General features: G+C 41.3%; 5 protein-coding genes across 7 annotated transcripts in view; 2 read left to right on the top strand and 3 right to left on the bottom strand.

Annotated features, from left to right (window-relative positions):
• Positions 1 to 5,399, bottom strand: part of frmpd1b (FERM and PDZ domain containing 1b) — a 40,446-nt gene extending 35,047 nt beyond the window's left edge. Inside the window, exon 1 of one of the 2 annotated variants that reach the window (XM_086084845.1) lies at positions 5,164 to 5,399. The gene's annotated coding sequence lies outside the window, so the exon portion shown is untranslated. The remainder of the gene's footprint in view (positions 1 to 5,163) is intronic. The other variant, XM_086084847.1, reaches the window with a different exon arrangement.
• Positions 5,400 to 6,192: 793 nt separating this feature from the next.
• On the top strand, positions 6,193 to 7,243 carry tomm5 (translocase of outer mitochondrial membrane 5 homolog (yeast)). Its single transcript, XM_086084284.1, has 2 exons — positions 6,193 to 6,414; positions 6,936 to 7,243. The coding sequence occupies exons 1-2, from the start codon at positions 6,294 to 6,296 to the stop codon at positions 6,968 to 6,970; spliced, it is 156 nt and encodes a 51-aa protein (XP_085940410.1). The 5' UTR covers positions 6,193 to 6,293; the 3' UTR covers positions 6,971 to 7,243.
• LOC147168550 (E3 SUMO-protein ligase ZBED1-like) lies at positions 6,964 to 11,658 on the bottom strand. 2 transcript variants are annotated; one of them, XM_086084273.1, is made up of 2 exons: positions 11,175 to 11,658; positions 6,964 to 9,442 (listed from the first exon to the last, which is right to left on the bottom strand). In XM_086084273.1, the coding sequence occupies exons 1-2, from the start codon at positions 11,381 to 11,383 to the stop codon at positions 7,810 to 7,812; spliced, it is 1,842 nt and encodes a 613-aa protein (XP_085940399.1). In that variant the 5' UTR covers positions 11,384 to 11,658; the 3' UTR covers positions 6,964 to 7,809. The 2 variants fall into 2 exon arrangements, with proteins under 2 accessions (XP_085940399.1, XP_085940398.1); XM_086084272.1 differs by lacking the exon at positions 11,175 to 11,658 and adding an exon at positions 10,278 to 10,811.
• Positions 10,754 to 15,234, top strand: LOC147168549 (zinc finger and BTB domain-containing protein 5-like). Its single transcript, XM_086084279.1, has 2 exons — positions 10,754 to 10,948; positions 11,040 to 15,234. Exon 2 carries the CDS (start codon positions 12,805 to 12,807, stop codon positions 14,554 to 14,556), a length of 1,752 nt encoding a protein of 583 aa, XP_085940405.1. The 5' UTR covers positions 10,754 to 10,948; positions 11,040 to 12,804; the 3' UTR covers positions 14,557 to 15,234.
• On the bottom strand, positions 15,150 to 19,593 carry grhpra (glyoxylate reductase/hydroxypyruvate reductase a). The gene is made up of 9 exons (XM_086084280.1): positions 19,339 to 19,593; positions 18,999 to 19,129; positions 18,641 to 18,713; positions 18,448 to 18,564; positions 17,357 to 17,445; positions 17,146 to 17,247; positions 16,869 to 17,004; positions 15,641 to 15,771; positions 15,150 to 15,560 (listed from the first exon to the last, which is right to left on the bottom strand). The coding sequence occupies exons 1-9, from the start codon at positions 19,422 to 19,424 to the stop codon at positions 15,439 to 15,441; spliced, it is 987 nt and encodes a 328-aa protein (XP_085940406.1). The 5' UTR covers positions 19,425 to 19,593; the 3' UTR covers positions 15,150 to 15,438.
• Between the last annotated feature and the right edge of the window lie 127 nt (positions 19,594 to 19,720).

Raw genomic sequence — 19,720 nt, 5'->3', positions numbered from 1 at the left:
GTGTTTGTGTGGGTTATGTCATGTGTGTTTGGTTAAGAAGCATAAAGGGAAATAATAAAAAAATAAATGTCTTAAAAATTCAATTCGATATGTATCTTGATATATTTTAAATTGGAACAATTCAATTCGGTTCAATTTTCTGATTCAAATTGTTTTTTGTTACACCGCCATCAGAGATCCTCAAATTAGAATGTGTCCTCTTCCAAATTATTTTAAATATATATTTTACAGATATATTCTTTATCCTTATTACTGCATCTTACAAAGTCATTTAGTTGTGAAACTCTTCTTCGTATCTTATGTATGTCTGTATTATACTTCCCCCTAGTGGCCAAGCTACTGTACATTTTTAATAAAGTACAATTCTGTAGAGTGCTTTTTTCTTCTTCTTTAAAAAAAAAATGTTTCATTTGAGAGGGGGATTTAATGCATAACAAATTAATTTCAATGGGGGGAAAAGAAAAAAGAATAGAGAATTTTTAACTTTTTTTTTTTTTATGTATAAAAAAAAATGCATTTCACACTCATGGATCCAATCAGCATATTTGAGGTCCTCAGACAAAGAAATAGGGTCAGCAATGGTGTTACTGACAAGATTGGGAATTCAATACCTTGCTCAATGGCACACTAAGGAGAGAAGTAGCCTGGCAAGCTACACCCACTTTCTTGAAAGGTCTGCATGCAGCGATTCGGCATGGACCAATCAAATTCGTCTATTTGCGTGACGTCACTCTTCTCTTCAAGTTTTCCCCGCAACAACGACCCAAGTCATTCACTACTGTCTTTTTTCGGCTAGTAGCCATGTTGGATTTTTACTCCGTCTCCTCCAAAAACAAAAACAAAAACACTTCAACGAGTCGCTTTTCTGACGTCATGTCCGCTCTTCGCTCATTGCTTCATTCCACTGTCTGTTAGCTCAAGTTTGCCCGCGAATGAGTCTGGATTTCCAGGCTAAGGGAGAGAAGTAGCAGTACACCACCTCCCGCCCTCAAATTTGCCTACAGCAGGTTTTGAACCTGTGACTGTCTAGTCAGGAAGCCAAGAGCTTCTGCTGCCCCCATGGACAGGAAACTTGTAATCCTGAACTGGATGATCCCATGCGGGCCTGCCACTGGTATTCCAGACAAACACCACATCTGCTGTTCTTCATGCAGCCGTTCAAGCCCATTCCATTAGCGTTATGAAGCCTGGACTCACCGCGCACAACTCATTTCATTTCCCCTTTCATCAGCGACTTGGCTGGGGCTCGCACTCCCCAGCGCACTATTAAATAATGAACCTTTTGAAGATTAATAGCGTAGCGTGTTGTGCTGCGCGTCGCTATCGATGGTTCCCAGAGAGGAACATCTTGATCTCCGCGCAAGTCTCGCCGGATGTGAGAGCGTGATATATTGCCCGCTTCAATAACTGCATATCGAAAGGGTTATCTTGAAATGGAATCGTTCCAATAGATTTGGAGCTTTGATGTGAAACAAACAAATACAGCGGTTCTTTTCCTACAGGCTACAATGTTTTATTTGTGTACACAGTCCTGGCTAAACAACCTAGTACAGTCTTTATAACACTGAGTACATTATAAATCAAGCGAATACGCCAGCGCGCTTCATTGTGCCAATTCCGGGTCCTGTAGACCAATTTTTAAGTATTCATATGAAATATTCATATACAAATGAAAAGGAACAGAAAGTGTTAGCTGTTCCATCCTAATAACCTTTTGTAGGATATGTTCCTAAATAGAGTTGGCCTACATTGTGGCACCGCTGTCACTCAACTGTGCCATTACCATGGAGCTGTCACATCAATGAGGTCATGTCTCCCTTTCCTCTGCAACATAGTGTACTGTTATGATTTTTTTTTTTTTACCCTTTTTTTTTTATTACATGTATCGTACGTACAAAAGAAGTGGGACACCTAACAGCGAGTGTAGCTAGAATAAAATATGGCGTTGATCCCCCCTTGACATTCATCTAATTCATACTAAAGCTGTCGCTTTCTGTCATGCTAGAACAGAAAAAGGGTCTTCCCAAGCAGGGAAGTAAAGAAAATATCTGGGTAATATCTCAAATAAACATAAAACTCTGACTGATTCATGACGAGTTTTGTTTCATACAGTGTCGCTGTACCCACGGCCATCCATCCATATTACAGTACAGTGAAAACGCTATATTGAATTTTTAAAGCGATTGTTTGCGTTTTATAGGTTTTTAATAATGCCCAAGCAAGCCCCACATGGTAATGACCATACAACGCGATTAACCTCCAGTAATAATTACAGAACAATCGACAGCAATTTCCATTACATCTACGGCGTTTCGCATTACGTGCTAGCATTAAACTAGTTGACTTTCGTTATTCATTTCGTGGTTAAACATTTTTGTGTTTAAATATACAATGTTTAAATCTCGTATTTAATTTGAATGTGTTGCTACGCCGTGTGTGTGAGTTGTAGCAGTTGCTTGAAGGTGTATAATTACTATACCATCCATGCTAATTTCTGTTAGCTCGTGTACAATGTTTTGCGATAGAAATACGTTAGCATTAAGCTATCGGACCGTCTTTAGACGATATAAGGTGTGGTCCAACAGTTTAAATATAAAATGGTTAATTGTGTTTTGTTTAATTTTTGTGTGTGTCAGCATTACCTAGGATGAACGAATGTCCTTTTTTTGCCCAAACATGTCCGTGTTTTTATATTTTTCCGGGTGTCCGGTTGGGTGCATAAATTCATGAAAATGTCCGGTTTCCATTGTTTTTCACAGGATCAATTAGCATGTGTTGAATTTGACTCACATTTTTCAGCGGTTTCAGCAGTGCAGCGGTTGTTACCAGCATACGTGACCTACCACATTTGTGAGCTATGGTCGGGGACCCGGAAAAGTCGCCCAACCGGTGTTACGTTACAAGTTGAACAAGCCAAATGCAACTGCAGTCAGTTTGCCCCTGAGCATTCAAATAAGATGGTGAGCTGTGCCGGCAGCACAGAATTTTAGCTCACTGGTAGCGCGCTGCGCTCGCAATGCGGGGGATGAAGTCGTGGTGTGGGTTCAATCCCCGACATTGCCGGAAAAAGATCTTAAGAAGACCTCAAATAGTAGATCTTGGGGCAAAAAAAGGTTGGGCACCCCGATTTAGATCATTATGTCATTAATTATTCATTTGGCAAGTAAGACTTCAAAATAGACAGGGCCGAGTTTCCTCGTATTTGGAAATCAAAATATGGTCACCAAACTGGGAGTTACAAAAATAACTCAACGAGATTGAGAACGGGTGCTAATTAATTAATGTTTTGAAAGGATGTGGAAGGGATGAAACTATGAGATTTTGTTGTACAGTATACAGTACGGCCTATAGCGCAGTACACCTACTAATATGCAGACGGGCCAACGAATACGTAAGCAATTAATCAGCCATTTATCGGTTGACCGAAGGATCAATTGGCCTAGAAGACCAACCCAGCAACTGCCCTGAAGACACGCGGTGGAGATGAAAAGCATGGCAGGCCAGGCTGGCTGCAGTTAAGTGGGACAGTGGAGCAATCGGCGGGGCAGTCAGAGGCTAATGCAGGCAGGCATCAAGACTTTCCCGATGTGCGATCTCTGCCCCTTGCGTATCTCCTGTGGCAGCATGAGCTCAGAGCATGCACGTCCAATCAAATGGGATAAAATATAGATCCCTGAGTCACTACACGCTGCTTGAAGCAGAGCCAGAACACACGTAAGCCTAACACAGAACATCCACCTTTTTCACACATCACAGGCACGGAAGGGATGCGATTAAAAAAAAAAAAGAAGTTGTAAATCTAACTGGAATTTGCGGGAATAAACCAGGAGTGTACTAGATTGGGGGTTAGGTATTAAGACATAGGAAACATAAATATAGATGAGTAAAAGATATGTTAGCCTAATGCTGATTAAAACAACCAGATTTCATGCAAGTACAACTTGGTCGCTTCATCAATTTTTTTTGCTTTGTGTTGGCAAACAAATCGAGTGAAAATCGAGGCGAGTGAAGTGGGGGGGGGGGGGGTGAAGTGGAGCAACTAAAATATTGTAATGTCCTTCCATGTGAACAGATAGAGCAGGGGCAGATTTATCATTAGGCAAGCACGTGAAATTGCCAGGGACCCTCTGGACAAAATATTGAGCTAAGTTGTCTTTCATTTAGCGTGATTATTATCGTTTTAATGTGTAAAATCACAACAAAAATGATAAGTCATGACCGTTTCTAGTGCCCCTCCTCGCTTCTCATGCAATGGACAATTATATATTTTTGCAGCTACTTCAAAGTAGATCAATTACAGTGTGGACATGATTCACCTGTTAGCTAAAGCCCACAAATTTAATGACTCAAGCTCAGGAAATATGATTTTTTTTTTCTGAAATTCACACTTATAGTTGAGAATAAAATAAATATTGATATTCCAAATATTTACAGTACACATATGTAACGTTGCTGCCTCCAAAGCAATATGTGTCAATGAAAGTGTTAAAAAAACAAAAACATGCTGTGTATTAAATCAAAGCCCCGGAACACCAAAACGCATCGTTCCGGTCTAGTTGTGTTGACATGTATGGCATGGCCTGGCACAGACGAAGAAGAAGGCTCCTGTTTCTGGCCTTAGGACATCAAGACAGAGAAAGAAGAAGAAAAAATGATGACTGTCCCAAGGCACTGCCACTCGCCTACGCCCATTCATAATATGTGCTTTACTCGCTGCACTTCTTGGATCGTCATGAATCACAGGAGTCGATTGAGCTTTCACTGTGCATTCAGCGTGGATCCTCAATATCACAGCTAACGATATGCTGAATGACTTCAATATACGTGAATATATATGTGGTCACACACTGCTCCTAAATGCCTCCAGAAAGCATCCACCCTTCCCCTATGGTCAAATTGTGATTCATCAGCCAGTCATATCAAGAGACTAAACAAAGGAAAAGGTCAGCCTTTTGTTGGTTCCATATATTATCTTAATCGGATTTAAATATCCATCGCCTCACTCAAATCGGAACGCGGGTGCAATCCGTGGGCTGCGTGGACCGTCGTCAATTGAATTATTCATTCGGCCGAGAAATCTCAAGCGGTGAAGACTGGAATGGACGCAAGGTGCGAGGAAGGCGAGCGATCAGGCGCCTCGGTGCGTGGATATTGTTCACTCACCTCGTGGTTTTCAAGAGGAGACACGCGGACCGGGAGTCTGTGGAGGCTGATGCGGAGAATGTGAAGACAAACAGCGATTGTCTCTCCCGAAATATCCGCGGTGTGATCCCCAGACCGGATGAGGAGGATGATGGGGTGGTGGTGGGGTGATGTCTATGTGCTGGATGCTGTCATCGTGCCGGGACTGCTTCTCTGTTTAATCCTCGGCCCTGAGCTCAGAAATAGACCCACCCACCCTCTCTCTCATACACCAACCCCCTCCCCCCGCCCGCCCCCCAACTCGCTTTGTCGTGGACCCCCGCCCCTCCCTTCGCAAGGTCAGACAGTGGCATACAACATCGCCATCACAAGTAAAGGAGTACGTCACACAACACAAATGATTGCTCAATGGTTTTCTCAAAATGACTAATGTTGTATTGTTGTTGATTTCCTACGTTTTACAATTTGTTTTCACTGTGTGAATGGGTGTCCAGTATTATTATTTTTCTGTATGCATAGCCCTAAAAAATAATAATAATAATAAAAAAAAAACTAACAGATTAGGGTGTCATACTATGTTATTAGATTGCGTGTTATCCCAACAGGCCATTACAGAACTGTATAATCAAAAAGGGGGCCAGACCTCCATATTTCTTGAATGTGCTAATTAATTCTAATAAATTAAGTTTAAAAATATCGCAATTTGATTTTTTTTGTAGCGGGCTCTTAAATGTCTTTGTGTTAAACCAAATTATTGTATGTTTGTTTACTTCTACAGCCTCCCTATGACAATTTTATAATAATAATAATTTTGGTGAGTTGTAGCATTTAAAAAGGCACTCTATTTGTTCGCTTGTATGGCGACGTTAATAAGTACTACTGTAGTTGCATTTTGTCATTTACATTGCTATTAGTATTATGGCTCCACCTGTCATTTGCTCCTTTTAATATAGATCAATTTGTAGTTTCGCTTATTTTCAAATTCGTTTTGTACAGCCTTCGTGCATCTTGTCTCTCCGCGGACACCGTACTTGACATTAACTACTTCCGGCGCACATTTCCGGGTCGTAGCGTTTCTTCCATGCTACTGAAACGCAGCAAACGCGTTGAAATTACAACGGATAACCTAATTCATTTAATCCACAGCTACCATGTTCAAATTGGAAGGACTAGGACCTAAAATGGACCCAGAGGAAATGAAGAAGAAAATGCGACAAGACGTCGTCTTATCTATACGAAACTTTCTTATTTACGTCGCTCTCCTGAGAGCCAGTGAGTACGCACAGATGACATTGGAATTCCGCTAAACACTGATTAACAATGTCCTCCTATTTACCAAAACCCTGGTATTTTCCGCGGCCTTTTAATAATTCATATTAAAGCGACTAAACATGTTAAGTTTGTAATTACAAAAATACTAATAAAATTGTTAAAATACTGACAAATTATGGTGACCAGCATGATAGCTGCAAATGAGAAGAGTTCGTTATGAATGTTTTGAGTTGAATGTGATTGTCTTAGGTTTGGTGGGAAAAAATACCTATGCACAATGCTATTATTTGATTGTTTTTAATCATATACTGAAAAAAATGGGGAGTGATATTTACTTGAGGAAATATAGCCGCCCCTCCCCCCAGAAATTCTAATTAAACTCTTTGTAAAATTTAGAATTTTGAGTGAATAAAATTTTACTCATTTTTTTCCCCAAGTAAATATCACTCCCCATTTTTTCCAGTGTTATTTTAACTCAAAATCATGCTGCTGACTAATCAAAATTATTTATTTATTCACAGCTCCATTTGTATTAAAGCAGCTCGACAGTATATGAGATGGGCATCTTCCTTCCATCCTGAGGACCTCCCATGTGGATGTGGCTGTGTGGGACACGACATGCGGCGGATGTCCATCTTCTGTCCATCTTCACGATCTGGAGGATGTCCGTCGTCTGTCCATCTTCGCGACTTGCAGAATATTCATTTTCACTGTGTTCCTTACTCCCTTGATTTTGCCATTTAAACATACTTCTTGTGCTCATTTTTCAACAAAATGCGTCATAGTATAAATGGCCATTATGATATTAAAATACCTTTGTTAAATGTGATGTTAACTATCTGGTGTGATGTGTTGACACTTCGGTGCATTTAATATTTTGGTTGTCCCATGTAACTAACTACACGAGAGGGTTAAACGAGCAGACACCTCAATATGATGCAGTGCAGTAAAATTGGGTATTGTCATCAATATTCAATTTGGAAGCATGCGTCAACAAATTTGAATGTTACACAAAAATACATTCAAGTGAAACATTCTAAGAGTGCCACGGACAAATGTAAGGAAAAGTTTGTTTTGTTTTTAAACACCTTTTTATCAAACATGTTAAACTAATTCAACATGCAGTGTCGGTCAACATGAGCAGTTTAAAACCGAATAGGTGATGAAGCAAAACATTCCGGAAAACAAAAAGAGCATCTTGTAACCTTCACTTTTAAAAATGTAACAAAAATATAACTTAACAAATTTAAAACTAAGACAGTTAAAAAAAATAAAAAAGGGAATTCCAGGCCATTTAGGCTTGGATTACATGCTGCAATCACAAAATGAATTTAGAAAGGTGCCTAGATGAGGTAGGTAGGGCTGTGTGTGTGTTTTGTGTGCAACTACGAGCCTTTACAAGAGTGTATGATTGCAATGAAGAAAAGTCAACATATCGACTTGCTCCGATCCGAGGCCTGCCCTCCGCTTTGAGGGGATGTTCCCAGCAGCGGAAAACAGCCGCTCCGAGGGTGTCGATGTCGCTGGGATAACCAAATACGACTTGGCCAGCTTTGCCAAGGTTGGATATCGTGCTGCGTTTTGTCTCCACCACGACAGTGGATTCTCCTTCTTGGAGAGAGGCTGTTCTCCAAAATACTGCAAGACCTCCTTTTGCACCGCTTGACTTAGCTGCTCATCTTCTTCCTCGTCGTCCTCGCTGCTGCTGGAGTCTGACGACGATCCCAGAATACTTTTGAGCAATGATCCATATTTAGCACCCAAGTGGTCTTTCGTTTTGGCAGTGGCTTCTTCATTCCCGCTTTCGTTCGACTGCCGTGCTTCCATTCGAACAACGAGTGCCATGGACTGGATTGTGCACTGGACTTTAAACACATCTTCAGCAGGCAAGAACTTCAGTTTTCGAAACCTCGGGTCCAAAGCTGCAGCCAAGAGGACAGTGTTAGGAGCTTCGGGATGGAACGAAAACAGTTTTTGCCATTTCTCTGCGATCTGTTCGGCCACTTGAGCCTGGAAAGCTGTGACTGGCGCGGTTTTAAATGTCGAACTCAGCGTTGATTTCTTAAGGTTGTACACCAGCTGTGGAAGAGCAGAGAGAGTAACATATTGCTCCCCACTCAGAAACTCTGTCGCCCCTTCAAATGGCCCGAGGACCCGAATCAGCTCCTCAATGAGGTTCCACTGCTCCGCATCCAGATCCAGGCGGGGCTCTTTGATGACTGCGGGATCGGAAAGAGCCGCGGTCACCGGCCATCTTTCTCCGAGGAGCCTGGACAGCATGTGGTATGTGCTGGTCCACTCGGCACTTACATCCTGAATCAACATCATTGGTGGCATTCCCATTTCTTGCTGCTTTTCTATAAGCTTGGTACAAGCCACTTCGTTTCTTTTAAAATGTTCAACCAGGCATCTAGCAGAATCCACACACTTAGCAATGGTTTCTTTGTTTCCCAGCGGACTCTGGACAACTGCATTCAGAGTGTGTCCCGAACATATGACGGAAACCCAGTCATGCCTCTCCGTCAGAATTTCAAGCGCCCCCAGGACGGCCTCATTGTCATGGACAACCGCTTTCACCTTTGGCAACGGAATACTAAATTTGCCAACGGCCTCCTCCAGCCAGTCCGCAATATCGGCGGCCGTGTGCCTCTCTTCGAGGCGCACCGTTGTGAGGTAGAGACACTTCATCTCCCAATCTTCCCCCAAGAAGTGACAAGACACGCCGAGATAGACCTCTGTGGCCACACTCGTCCAGATGTCTGTAGTCAGTGCAACACACTCCGTGCCCTGAAGGACAGTTTTCAATTTCGCTGTCATTTCTTGGTGCCTCTTCTCCATCATACTTGTGAAAAAACCTATTGACGGTATGCTGTACTTTGGGTTGAAAGTTGAAATCATCTTTCTAAATCCCTTGTCCTCCACCATGGATAGTGGGCGCATATCAGTGATCAGCATGTCCAAAATGCTCTCTGTTAGCAAGGCAGCTTCTTTAACAGAGCATGATGGAACTGGGCGACCAAGCGTTGTGCTAGGGGGACGAAAAACCAAAACAACAATTTATTAATATGTATAACAAATGAGGTTATGTAAACTAGCCCTATCATACCACCATTCAAGCAAGGACCGCAATTAGTTTTTAATGTTTTCTCATTTACAACAAATGTATTTAAAAAATCTTTATTGTTAGGAATCTTTGACTGTCTGATGATTCGATTCAGAATCGATTTTTGATTCAAAAATGATGACTGATGATTTCTGCTTTAATCTATAAATGTGCAAAGAATCATCATAATCTACTCCAGTTTGATTTACAAGACAGAACGACAAACAGATGTATTAATTTAATTACTATTTTTACATTTATCAAGTTTTCTATAGTAAGGAAAGTGCCGTTTTCCACAAAAACAACATGTGGACTACAACTGCTACTCTATATAGTTAGCTATTAATTTAATAGCTTTATAGTATTAAATAAGATGGAGAGAAAAATAAAGTACATCTGTATAATAAAAAACGATGTAACAAGATGCATTTAAATTTCACAGAAAAATTGCAGTTCCAAAATATCACGAGGAACGCAACTGTTGCACAAATGAAAAACAAATATTTCTCAGTACTTTTATGAAAAAACATTGCCCATTGAAAAGCATTTGGATGCTTGTAATTTGATTTGTGAGGATTCTTTTTGGTTTAATCATGTGACTAAATGTCCTTTGATTACTATAACAATCTTCCTGGTTTGTATGCTAGTAGTCGTCGTCACAGGCAAAAGTAATACAATTCGCAGTTTGTTTTCATTTCACCAAGGAAGCATTTGCATTGTGTTGCATTGCGGATATATCACAAATGCCCGGATGTCGTACCTCGGCTCCTCAGTCTGCAACATGCGGATAAAGCCCTCGTTCTCCTCCATACTGTTAGTAAGGCAGTCTTTGGCGAGGAGGCGGGCCAAAGACCTGTTTATTTTTTTGGCCCGCTCGGAGTTGCCAGAGAGTTTGGACAAATACTGCAGTGTGGGTTTGTCTGCCACTGGTGACGGACTCGCCACCGTGTCCAATAACTCTAGGTGATACCTGGTGAAATGAGCGCGCACATTTGTGGTGTTCCCGCAGTGCTTAACCCTCTTTTTGCAAATCTTGCAGACTGCGAAGCTCGTGTCAAACGTACCCTTCCCGGGCATTCGGTAAAAACCAAAATAAGTCCAAATCTTTGCTTTCCAAGAGGACGGGGCCGGTTGAATTTCCTCCATATTTGTTTTTGTGTCCTGCGCAGACCATGTGCAAGTGGGCTGGACTGGAGCGCCACCGGAAACATGTGACCTCCACTTCCGTCTTCACTTCTTACCACATCGTTTCTAAGCCCGACCCTAACTATAACACTAACCATAACATTAAATCTAACTAACGCGAAGTTGTATTGCTTGTATATTTGACTCTATTTCGTTGTTAACTTTAAAGACGGCTGCTGGCGTCGCCGGAAACACGTGACCTCCACTTGAACACCCAAATTGTAGCGCAGCCCCACCGAATGCAAGGTAGCGTAATTATAATTAAATAAAGTGGATGAAATCTGATTTCTGTAGCGATGGCAATGTTAAATAATACATATTTATGTTCAATCTGTAGGTCCTGCCTATTGCGGAAATATCTGAAATTCCCGGATGTTCGGCATCCTGTCATAACATCAGGCTGCAGACGCCATACCTGCCAACTTGCGATTGTAGGCTCTAGCACATGAACACAAATCAATGTTTACGTTACCTTGTGTCGTCGACGTTGTTTGTTGAGCTGGAAACAACGACTGGATGTTTTCGGTTCAGATGCGAAATCATTGTGGACGTGCTGCTGTGGAACGCCAGTTCTGCTTTACAGTGGTCGCATTGTACTATGTTGTATTCCTTAAGTCTGAAATGATCCCAAACTTTGGACATTTTCTGTTTTTTACGGACAGTTTCACGAGTGTCTGCCATCGCGCCAACTTGACAGGTTGCGTCTACAAGAACAGTCCGTGTGGAACCAGATATTCTAGTGCGGTGGTTCCTGCGAGCCTTAGAAGACCACTTGGTGGCAATGTTGCATTCATATGCTGTATTCCACTCGAGTTGGATTGAGAGAACGCTTCACCAGGCGTCCTTCGCGCACCCTCGGCCAAACAATGAATCCTCCTGGCTCCTGCATATTTCGAGACGACATTTCGTGCGGCGAAAATAAACATGGGTCCTTCCTTATGGATACTTCCGTGTGATCGCACGCATCTCCTCCACACAGAGCATCTGCTTGAGCTCGGATGCAGACAATGAACGTTCACGTCAGACGTGACTGAAAGGTCAGACTGGAGTTAATTTGATGCCATTTTCAACACATTTCAGACCTTAATAATTCCTATAATACCAGTAGCATCCTCATAGACGTTACGATAACTGTGTACATGTACCCTCGTTTATCACGAGGGATGCGTTTCATTGCCAAAGTCCACTAGTGGCAATTCTGAGCATCCGGGCATTTCTGTTATTTCCGCAATGCAATACAATTCAAATGCTTTACACGGTGTAAACAAACGACGTTATTTACGGTATTGCTTTTACCAGTGACTAGCATACAAACCAGGCCGATTGTAGTGGTAGTAGTCAAGTGACATTTCATCACATTTTTAAATTAAAATAATCCTCACAACTCAAATTACAACGATCCAAAGTCCAATGCTTTCCAATTAGGGGGGAATCTTCCTTTCACCGAGTTAACCACCATTTTGACTTGTGACGTACTAAGCTCGGAATTGTCAATAGAGACCATCTAGTTTTACTGACTCCCACACACCTAAAACTAATTTAACATTAAAATTACTTTCAAAAGTATTCCCTAGCACAAGTTCTCCCGCTTTCACTTAATTTTTTTCCACTCCCAATAGTTTACTGTTAAACTAGCTCAAAAAACAACAGGCGCAAATATTAAACACCAACATGTTCAAACAAACCATAAAATGTCTAACCAAAGCTTAATGTGAGACCCCACAGGATAATAGAAAATAAATGTTAACATAATAATGAACTAACTAATACCAAACAAATGCTACTGGAGCAGGAACACATACCGATAATATATGCAATAAAATAGATTTTACCTTTGTTTAATTACACACCAAAATGCTAGAGAAAGTTTTCTAATTTCATCTAATGTAAGTCCAGTAGCTTAATGCTAACATATTGGAACATGTGAAACACCATAGATGGCTGGCATAGATGGTACTGGAAATTATTATTAGTAATGTAACCGTGAATAGAAACCTTCATGCAATGCTACTTTGTGGTACTACACCGAAAGTACCTAACTAAATTCAGATTGCCTGCGTAAGTCCCATAAAAATCGGCGATATAGCGGGCGATGTTCTAATATGGACTTTCCAAATCACTTCAAGCACATTTTCCAGCAACTGAACCTCCAGCGGCTCCATGCTCAAATGTGTGACTGTGTGGTGGAGGTGGGAGGCCACAAATTCCACGCACACCGCGCCGTCCTGGCAGCTTGCAGCTCCCACTTCAAGGCTCTCATCAGCTCCGGCAACGACAGCGCCGATGACATTAGCGGACATAGTGTCGACAAAGTCGGAGGTCCCAGCTTGATGGTGCTCGACCCAGAAGTGGTGACCCCAGAGGCCTTCTCCACCCTGCTGGACATGATCTACACGTCCACGTTGTCGCTCGGTGCATCCAATGTGATGGATGTGCTGCTGGCCGCCTCGCACCTTCACCTCAACTCTGTGGTCAAGGCCTGTAAGCTTCACCTGTCCAGGAAAAACTTCCCGGCTACGGCGCCGAAAGGCTGGCGGCGGGAGCCTCCGTCTTCTCAAAGCCAGCTCACATCTGTGGAGATACTTGACGAGGAGGGCGCAGAGGTGAGCCAGTCGGGGGGCGATTCCTCCGAGCGGAAGCGAAAGTCACACGAGGACAGATTGAATGACAGAAAGAGGACCTGCAGGGTGTCTGGAGATGATGAAAGTTCTCCAACTGTGACCCGAAGCACAGCCAACAACGAGGAGCTGCTCTCTGTGGACCGCGTAAAGACGGCGGTAAACACCTGGGAGGGTCAACTGGATGAAGTGGAGGAAAAATACGGTATAAACATTACAGACTCTGAGGAGATCCAGCTGCCGAGTCAGTCAGACATCAGCGCAGGTGGAGAGACTTTTGTCAAACATGAAGGAGAGCCCGAGGTGGAGACAGTGAAGATAAAAAAGGAAACAATGACCGCCTCCTCCTCTCCTGATCTTTCTCCATCATCGCCTCCACAGGTCTCCTCTAAAGCACACGGTGGCGAAATACGCACCCCAGATGCAGATGCCAGCTGTTTACAATCCCAGCTGTGCTCCGATGTCCCTGAGAAAAAGTTTGGAGACGTACGTGAGGATGAGGGCATTGATAGCCTTTCTGAACTGGCCTTTTCCTGCTTCCTGAATAACGATAATGACAGCGAGATAGGCGCTCTGGAGGAAGAAACGAGTCTCGCGAGTCTCACGGCAGCGGCCACCGCAGCGGCCGCCGCCGCCAGTGATGCGGGTCAAAACTCAAACGCTTCTTCTGTCCAAGTGTCAGATTCAACTCTGGCTTTCCCAGTAACTTCTCTCCCTTTGCAACAGCTTCTCCCCACTCGGCCCCTTCCTTTCAGTGACACACTCATCTTCCAGCCTGCACGCAACTCCCTAACGGGATTCCTTGGGCGGGAGCCTACGAAGTCCTCGAAGGGACACGCGGGATCAAGCGGAACGACTTTCCGCCGCATCGCCCCAAAAGCGGCGCCAGGTTCGGAAGAGGATCCTTCGGCAGCTTCCGGATCAGCTGGACCCGATAAAGCGCCTCTGACCAGAGCGTCCGATGACGTGTTGTCCAAGTGCAAGAAAGCAGCAGCTGAAGTCAACGTGCTTCTAGTGGAAGGAGACAAGAAGTACGCCTGTAAAATCTGCTCCAAGACATTCACGAACTTGGCGGACTGTAAGAAACATATTCGGGTCCACACCGGAGAAAAGCCTTATCCGTGTCTCAAGTGCGGCAAACGCTTTAGCCAGTCGTCGCATCTGTACAAGCACTCTAAAAATTCCACCTGCTTGAACTGGAAGGACAAAAGTTCTTTCCAAGACACTCTGCATTGACTCAAAACCATTTTTAGCAGACAAAATTCTTGAATTTATTACATGGTTAACTCATTTGCTGCCATTGACGGCTATAGACGTCAAAAATTCCTTTGAACTATTTCTATTAGTTTAACATTTTTTTCTGCTTTTGTTAACACGGGTATGAAAACCTATATATTTTTTATTGTACATTTAGAACAGATATACAATTTGTGATTAATTGTGAGTTAACTAGTGAAGTCATGCCATTAATTACGATAAAAATATTTAATCGCCTGACACCCCGAATTTTTTAATAATCTTTGAGTCGCATCAGGCGATTACAATTTTCAATTGTAATTAATCACATGACTTCAATAGTTAACTCACGATTAATCACACATTTTATATCTGTATTTCTAAAAAAAAAAATCTAGGTTTTCATACTCTTGTTAACAAAAGTGGAAAAAAATGTTAAACTAATAGAAATAGTTCAAAGAAATTTTTGACGTCTATAGCCGTCAATGGCAGTGAATTAATGATCTCACCCTTACTAAAATTCTAATTCATGTACAGTATGAAATGAAAAGTTGACAATGAAGTAAAATGCAATGGGCACAAGAAGCTTTCGATTCAAACTTAATGTAATGATTTATTATCAGGAAAATGTTACACTATCAATTGGAATTAAAGTTGAATCTGGCTCTCTTGAATTCAGACAGTGTTGTGTTCTTATACTCCCCATTTCCATGCGGTTTAAGGAAGTGTACCTTTGTAACATATCATATGCAAAGAAATGTAATTTCGGAACTAGTGCAACTCAATTTGAATTCACACTGGTCTCAAATCGATGTCATGAAATGAATTCCCAGCACCATCCAAGCAGTTGAAAGGCACGGCGGCGAGTCTATTTCCAGTTTTCTAGAAGCTGAGTTCACTGGGCATTTGTGTGCCCTGTAAACCCGCCAGCAAGTTTCGGGCTGCCAAGGAAGCCATGACGCCTCTGGTGGAGTAGGTGGCGCTGCCGATGTGCGGCAAAACCACTGTGACATGGAGCGAAAGAAGAATTGACCAAAAGAGGAAGCAAACATAGACAGATCTCATTTTAACGCCATTTACTCACCACAGTTTTTGAGTGTAAGAAGCGGGTGGTTTGTCGGTAGCGGCTCAGGTGTTGTTACGTCCAGGCCGGCTGCAGCAATTTTTCCACTGGTCAGAGCCTCGTGCAGATCCTCCTGGTTCACTACAGCTCCCCTTGAGAGTCAAACGGCAACAGTCATCATTGGGAATCAATACAACAATATACAGTATAGTACGGGCAGGGGTCTGCAATCTGCGGCTCTGGAGCCACATGTGACTTTTTCGGCCCTCTCCTGTGGATCTCGAAAGAAAAAAAATAGTAGGAAGGATTTATTTATGTTTTATATTAAATATTTTTTTAAATGCATTATTGATTTAAATTGAAAAAAATGAATAATAAAATATTTAAAAAAATATGTCATTTTTAAGTTGTCAGAAAAAGTAGATGGAATGTTTTAAAAATTACGTAAACTTATCCAAAACGTGACCATAAAATGTCCAAAAAGGAATAGGAAAAGCAGAAATTACCATAAAATGTCCATGAAATTGCCCCAAAAAATGTCAAGAGAAATTAATTAAAAAAAAAATTTAAGCCAGAAAAGAAATCGTTCAAAAAGTAACCATAAAATGTCCAAAAACAAGACAAGAAATCCCGAAAATTACCATAAAATGTGTTTGGAATAAAAAAAGTCAGAACATTTATTTAAAAAAAAAAAGGGGGAAAAAGGCAGAAAAGTAAACATTTAAAAAGTAGCTATAAAATGTACAAAGACAAAATAATTCCTGAAAATTACCATAAAATATCCACAAAATTGCCAAAAATGTCAGGAAATTGCTAGCAAAAAAAAAGGCAGAAAAATGTCAAAAAGTAACCATCAAAGGAAGAGAGGCAGAAAATTACCCAAAATATCAGAAAGTCTGAAAAGTCTAAAAATGTATGAAAAATGAAGTCTGAAAAATTACAACAACTAAAATGAATGTGTACGTATTGGATGCTGCTGTCATATTTTTGTGTTGTGGTACAGCTCTAATTAGCTCTTTGGCCCTCAATACATTAGACTAACACTAACACACTGTTACCTTTATCACAATCTTCAAATGTTTTGCGGATCCACACACATTTTTGCTTATCTGTTTGGCCTAAAACGGCTCTCCAGACAGGAAAGGTTGCTGACCCCCTAGTATACTACATCCTCATGCATTTGACTAAACATTTCACTGTAGAGGCTCAAGAAAGGTGTATTGTATACTCGTGATCCGTTCGAATGTACCTGCTTGTGTTGATGAAGACAGCAGTTTTTTTCATCTTGCTGAAGAAGGCCTTATTGCACAGGCCTTGGGTCTCCGGTGTCAGTGAGCACGAAACAACTATGAAGTCACTCTCGGTCAAAAGTGTGTCCAGAGGAACTGATAAGCAAAAAGGCAAAAACGCAGATCGGGACTTAGTTTATGTCCCACACATTGTGTCGCTAAAATGCTTTACTATTTGATGTTCCTCTGCTCTGTTCTCGATCATCGTTCATGTTTATGCTTCATTTGTTTTCTTACCAAACTCCCCGTTGAGCTCAGCAGCGTAAGCTTTGGCTGTTCTCCCAGAGTAGAGCAGCCGTTTCACTCCAAATGGCATGAGGCGCCGGGCAATAGCCATCCCTGAACAAACATTATCATGTAACCGTCAGGCAGTTGTCCAAATTGACTGATAGCCGTCATTCAATCATGCAAATTTAGATGATGTGTAATGGAAGGAAGGAAGCCTCACCGATACGTCCCAGTCCAATGACTCCCACGGTGCTGCCTGAAAGTCCGTATCCGCACATCCAGAGTGGTGTCCAGGAACTCCAGCCGCCACTGTGAGACATCGTTTGGTGAGAGTGAGAAACATTAGGGCAAATACTTCTGTTTTAATATTAATGCAAAATGTTAGAATGCACTGTACTGCAAAGCAGCAGATATAGTATTACAAGTATCTACTTAGTGTACAGAGACGCTTTTCTCTCTCGCTTTCTGACAAGTTATCAAAACAGGAGCTGCATATAACATTTATTTTTACTTTTTATTATTATTATTATTATTATTATTTGTGTTTCCTTATGTTTCCTATGATTAATGTTGTGTTTGTGGAACATGAACTAAGCAGCAAAAAAACACCTGGTAGATTTTGCTATTTAAGTCATATTCCACAAATGCAACATTAACTCATTCACTGCCATTGACGGCTATAGACGTCAAAAATTCATTTGAACTATTTCTATTAGTTTAACATTTTTTCCCCACTTTTCTTAACAAGAGTATGAAAACCTAGAAAAAAATATTGTATATTTAGAACGGATATTGAAATTTGTGATTAATCGTGAGTTAGCTATTGAAGTCATGCAAATAATTACATTTAAAATTGTAAATCGCCTGACGATAAAAAAAAAAAGATTATTCAAATTTAGGGGCGTCAGTCGATTAAAAATTTTAAATCGTAATTGAATTCCATCACTTCACTAGTTAACTCATGAAATTTTATATCTGTTTTAAATGTACAATAAAACAAATCTAGATTTTCACAAAAGTGGGGAAAAAATGTTAAACTAATAGAAATATTTCAAATTAATGTTTTAGGTCTATAGCCGTCAATGGCAGTGAATGGGTTAAAAAGAATATGTTTAGACTATGGAGCTGCATAGAACATATTATTGTAAAGAAAATGTATTTTGGGGTTGACTTACCTTTTACTGTAAGGAGAGGAGTTAAACCAGTATTTGTACTTGAATCCATCTTATACTCAAGTATACTTCTACATTACAGCGTGTGATTATTTTTGCCACCTCTGCAAAAATTATTTAGAGGAAATGTGTAACAAACTTTTTCACTTCTTCCACCGCTTCAGGTAATCTGCGAGCTGTGGCCAGGAGAAGGGCAACAGTCAGTTCAGATGTAGCATCAGTCAGGACGTCAGGAGTGTAGCCGACACGTATGTTGCTGTTGAAAACGTGCAAAATACATGATTAACAGTATCCTCTTATATGCAGACAAACTTTTGTAGACAGTTTCTGACCGTTTCTTGATTTCATCAAGAGCCAAGTGGTCGTATCCCACGGAAAAGGTGCTGATTACTTTCAGGTTGGGTCCTGTGGTTTTGGAATAAAGCAGTGGCTTGGTATATGAAATATACAGGTTGTCCCAAAACTATACACTTCCTTTTTTCAATTTCAACATATTGTTCCGACAGATATGAGTTCATCAGCATTTGACATTTTAAGCTTTGCAGTTAAGATTGTGAAAGCATAAAGCATATCATTCATTTGTATTCATATTTAATAGCACTCTTTTCAGAGGATGTGACAGGACTTACAATTTAGAGCATTCGGCACTGCAAAACATTGGTCAAATTAAGTGTAAAATAGTAGGCCTACCTGCAGCATCTAGAACAGCGGCATCGATTTTATCTGTCAGCAGACACAGGAGACCGTGGGCTCCCTGCACACCTTTGAGAAGCTCTTCTCGTGGCACTGGACCGTCTGAGTCCCACAGACACACTTCACACCTGTTTTCATATAAACCCAAGATGACAAGATCTTTTCGCTATCAAATTCAGCCTGTCACGTGGATTGTTTCGTGCACGTAATCGGAAGTGTAACTGATTGCGAAACTACAATGAATTGTTTGAAACTGAAAGGACTGTTGACGAGCATGCATTTATGTAATCCTGTCGTTTTCTAATGAATAAATAAAAAACATTAAAATGATGCATACACTCCAGACGTTGACAGAATCTTCATCTCCTCAGACGGGAGCTGCTTGGTAACGAAAACCTTCATAAGTTTCTTAACTGCTTTCATCCTACCCAACCAGGAGTGTGGATTAAATCCCTTATCGTGTCGTATTTGGTGCAATTTCGGCTAGTTAATTAATAACCTTTACCGACCACACAACACACACGCGGTTCCCGGAAGTAACCACCCCTTACGTAAATTCCTGAAAGCGATTTATTTCGACACGTTAATCGTACCTGAAATATACATACGTTTGGGTTCATGTATATTTTTGTGTCGTATTAAAATTAAATCATCATGTTGAATAATTTGTGAACATGCTAGCATAAAATACAGTAGGCAGGCGGGTTTTGCGTAGCCGT

This window comes from Leptonotus elevatus, chromosome 9 (assembly GCF_054856555.1).
Source record: "Leptonotus elevatus isolate MCC_2025b chromosome 9, RoL_Lele_1.0, whole genome shotgun sequence".
In the NCBI taxonomy this organism is placed as follows: Eukaryota; Metazoa; Chordata; class Actinopteri; order Syngnathiformes; family Syngnathidae; genus Leptonotus; species Leptonotus elevatus.
The sequence above is the reverse complement of the archived record's forward strand: the minus strand, read 5'-3'. Positions and strand labels throughout refer to the sequence as shown.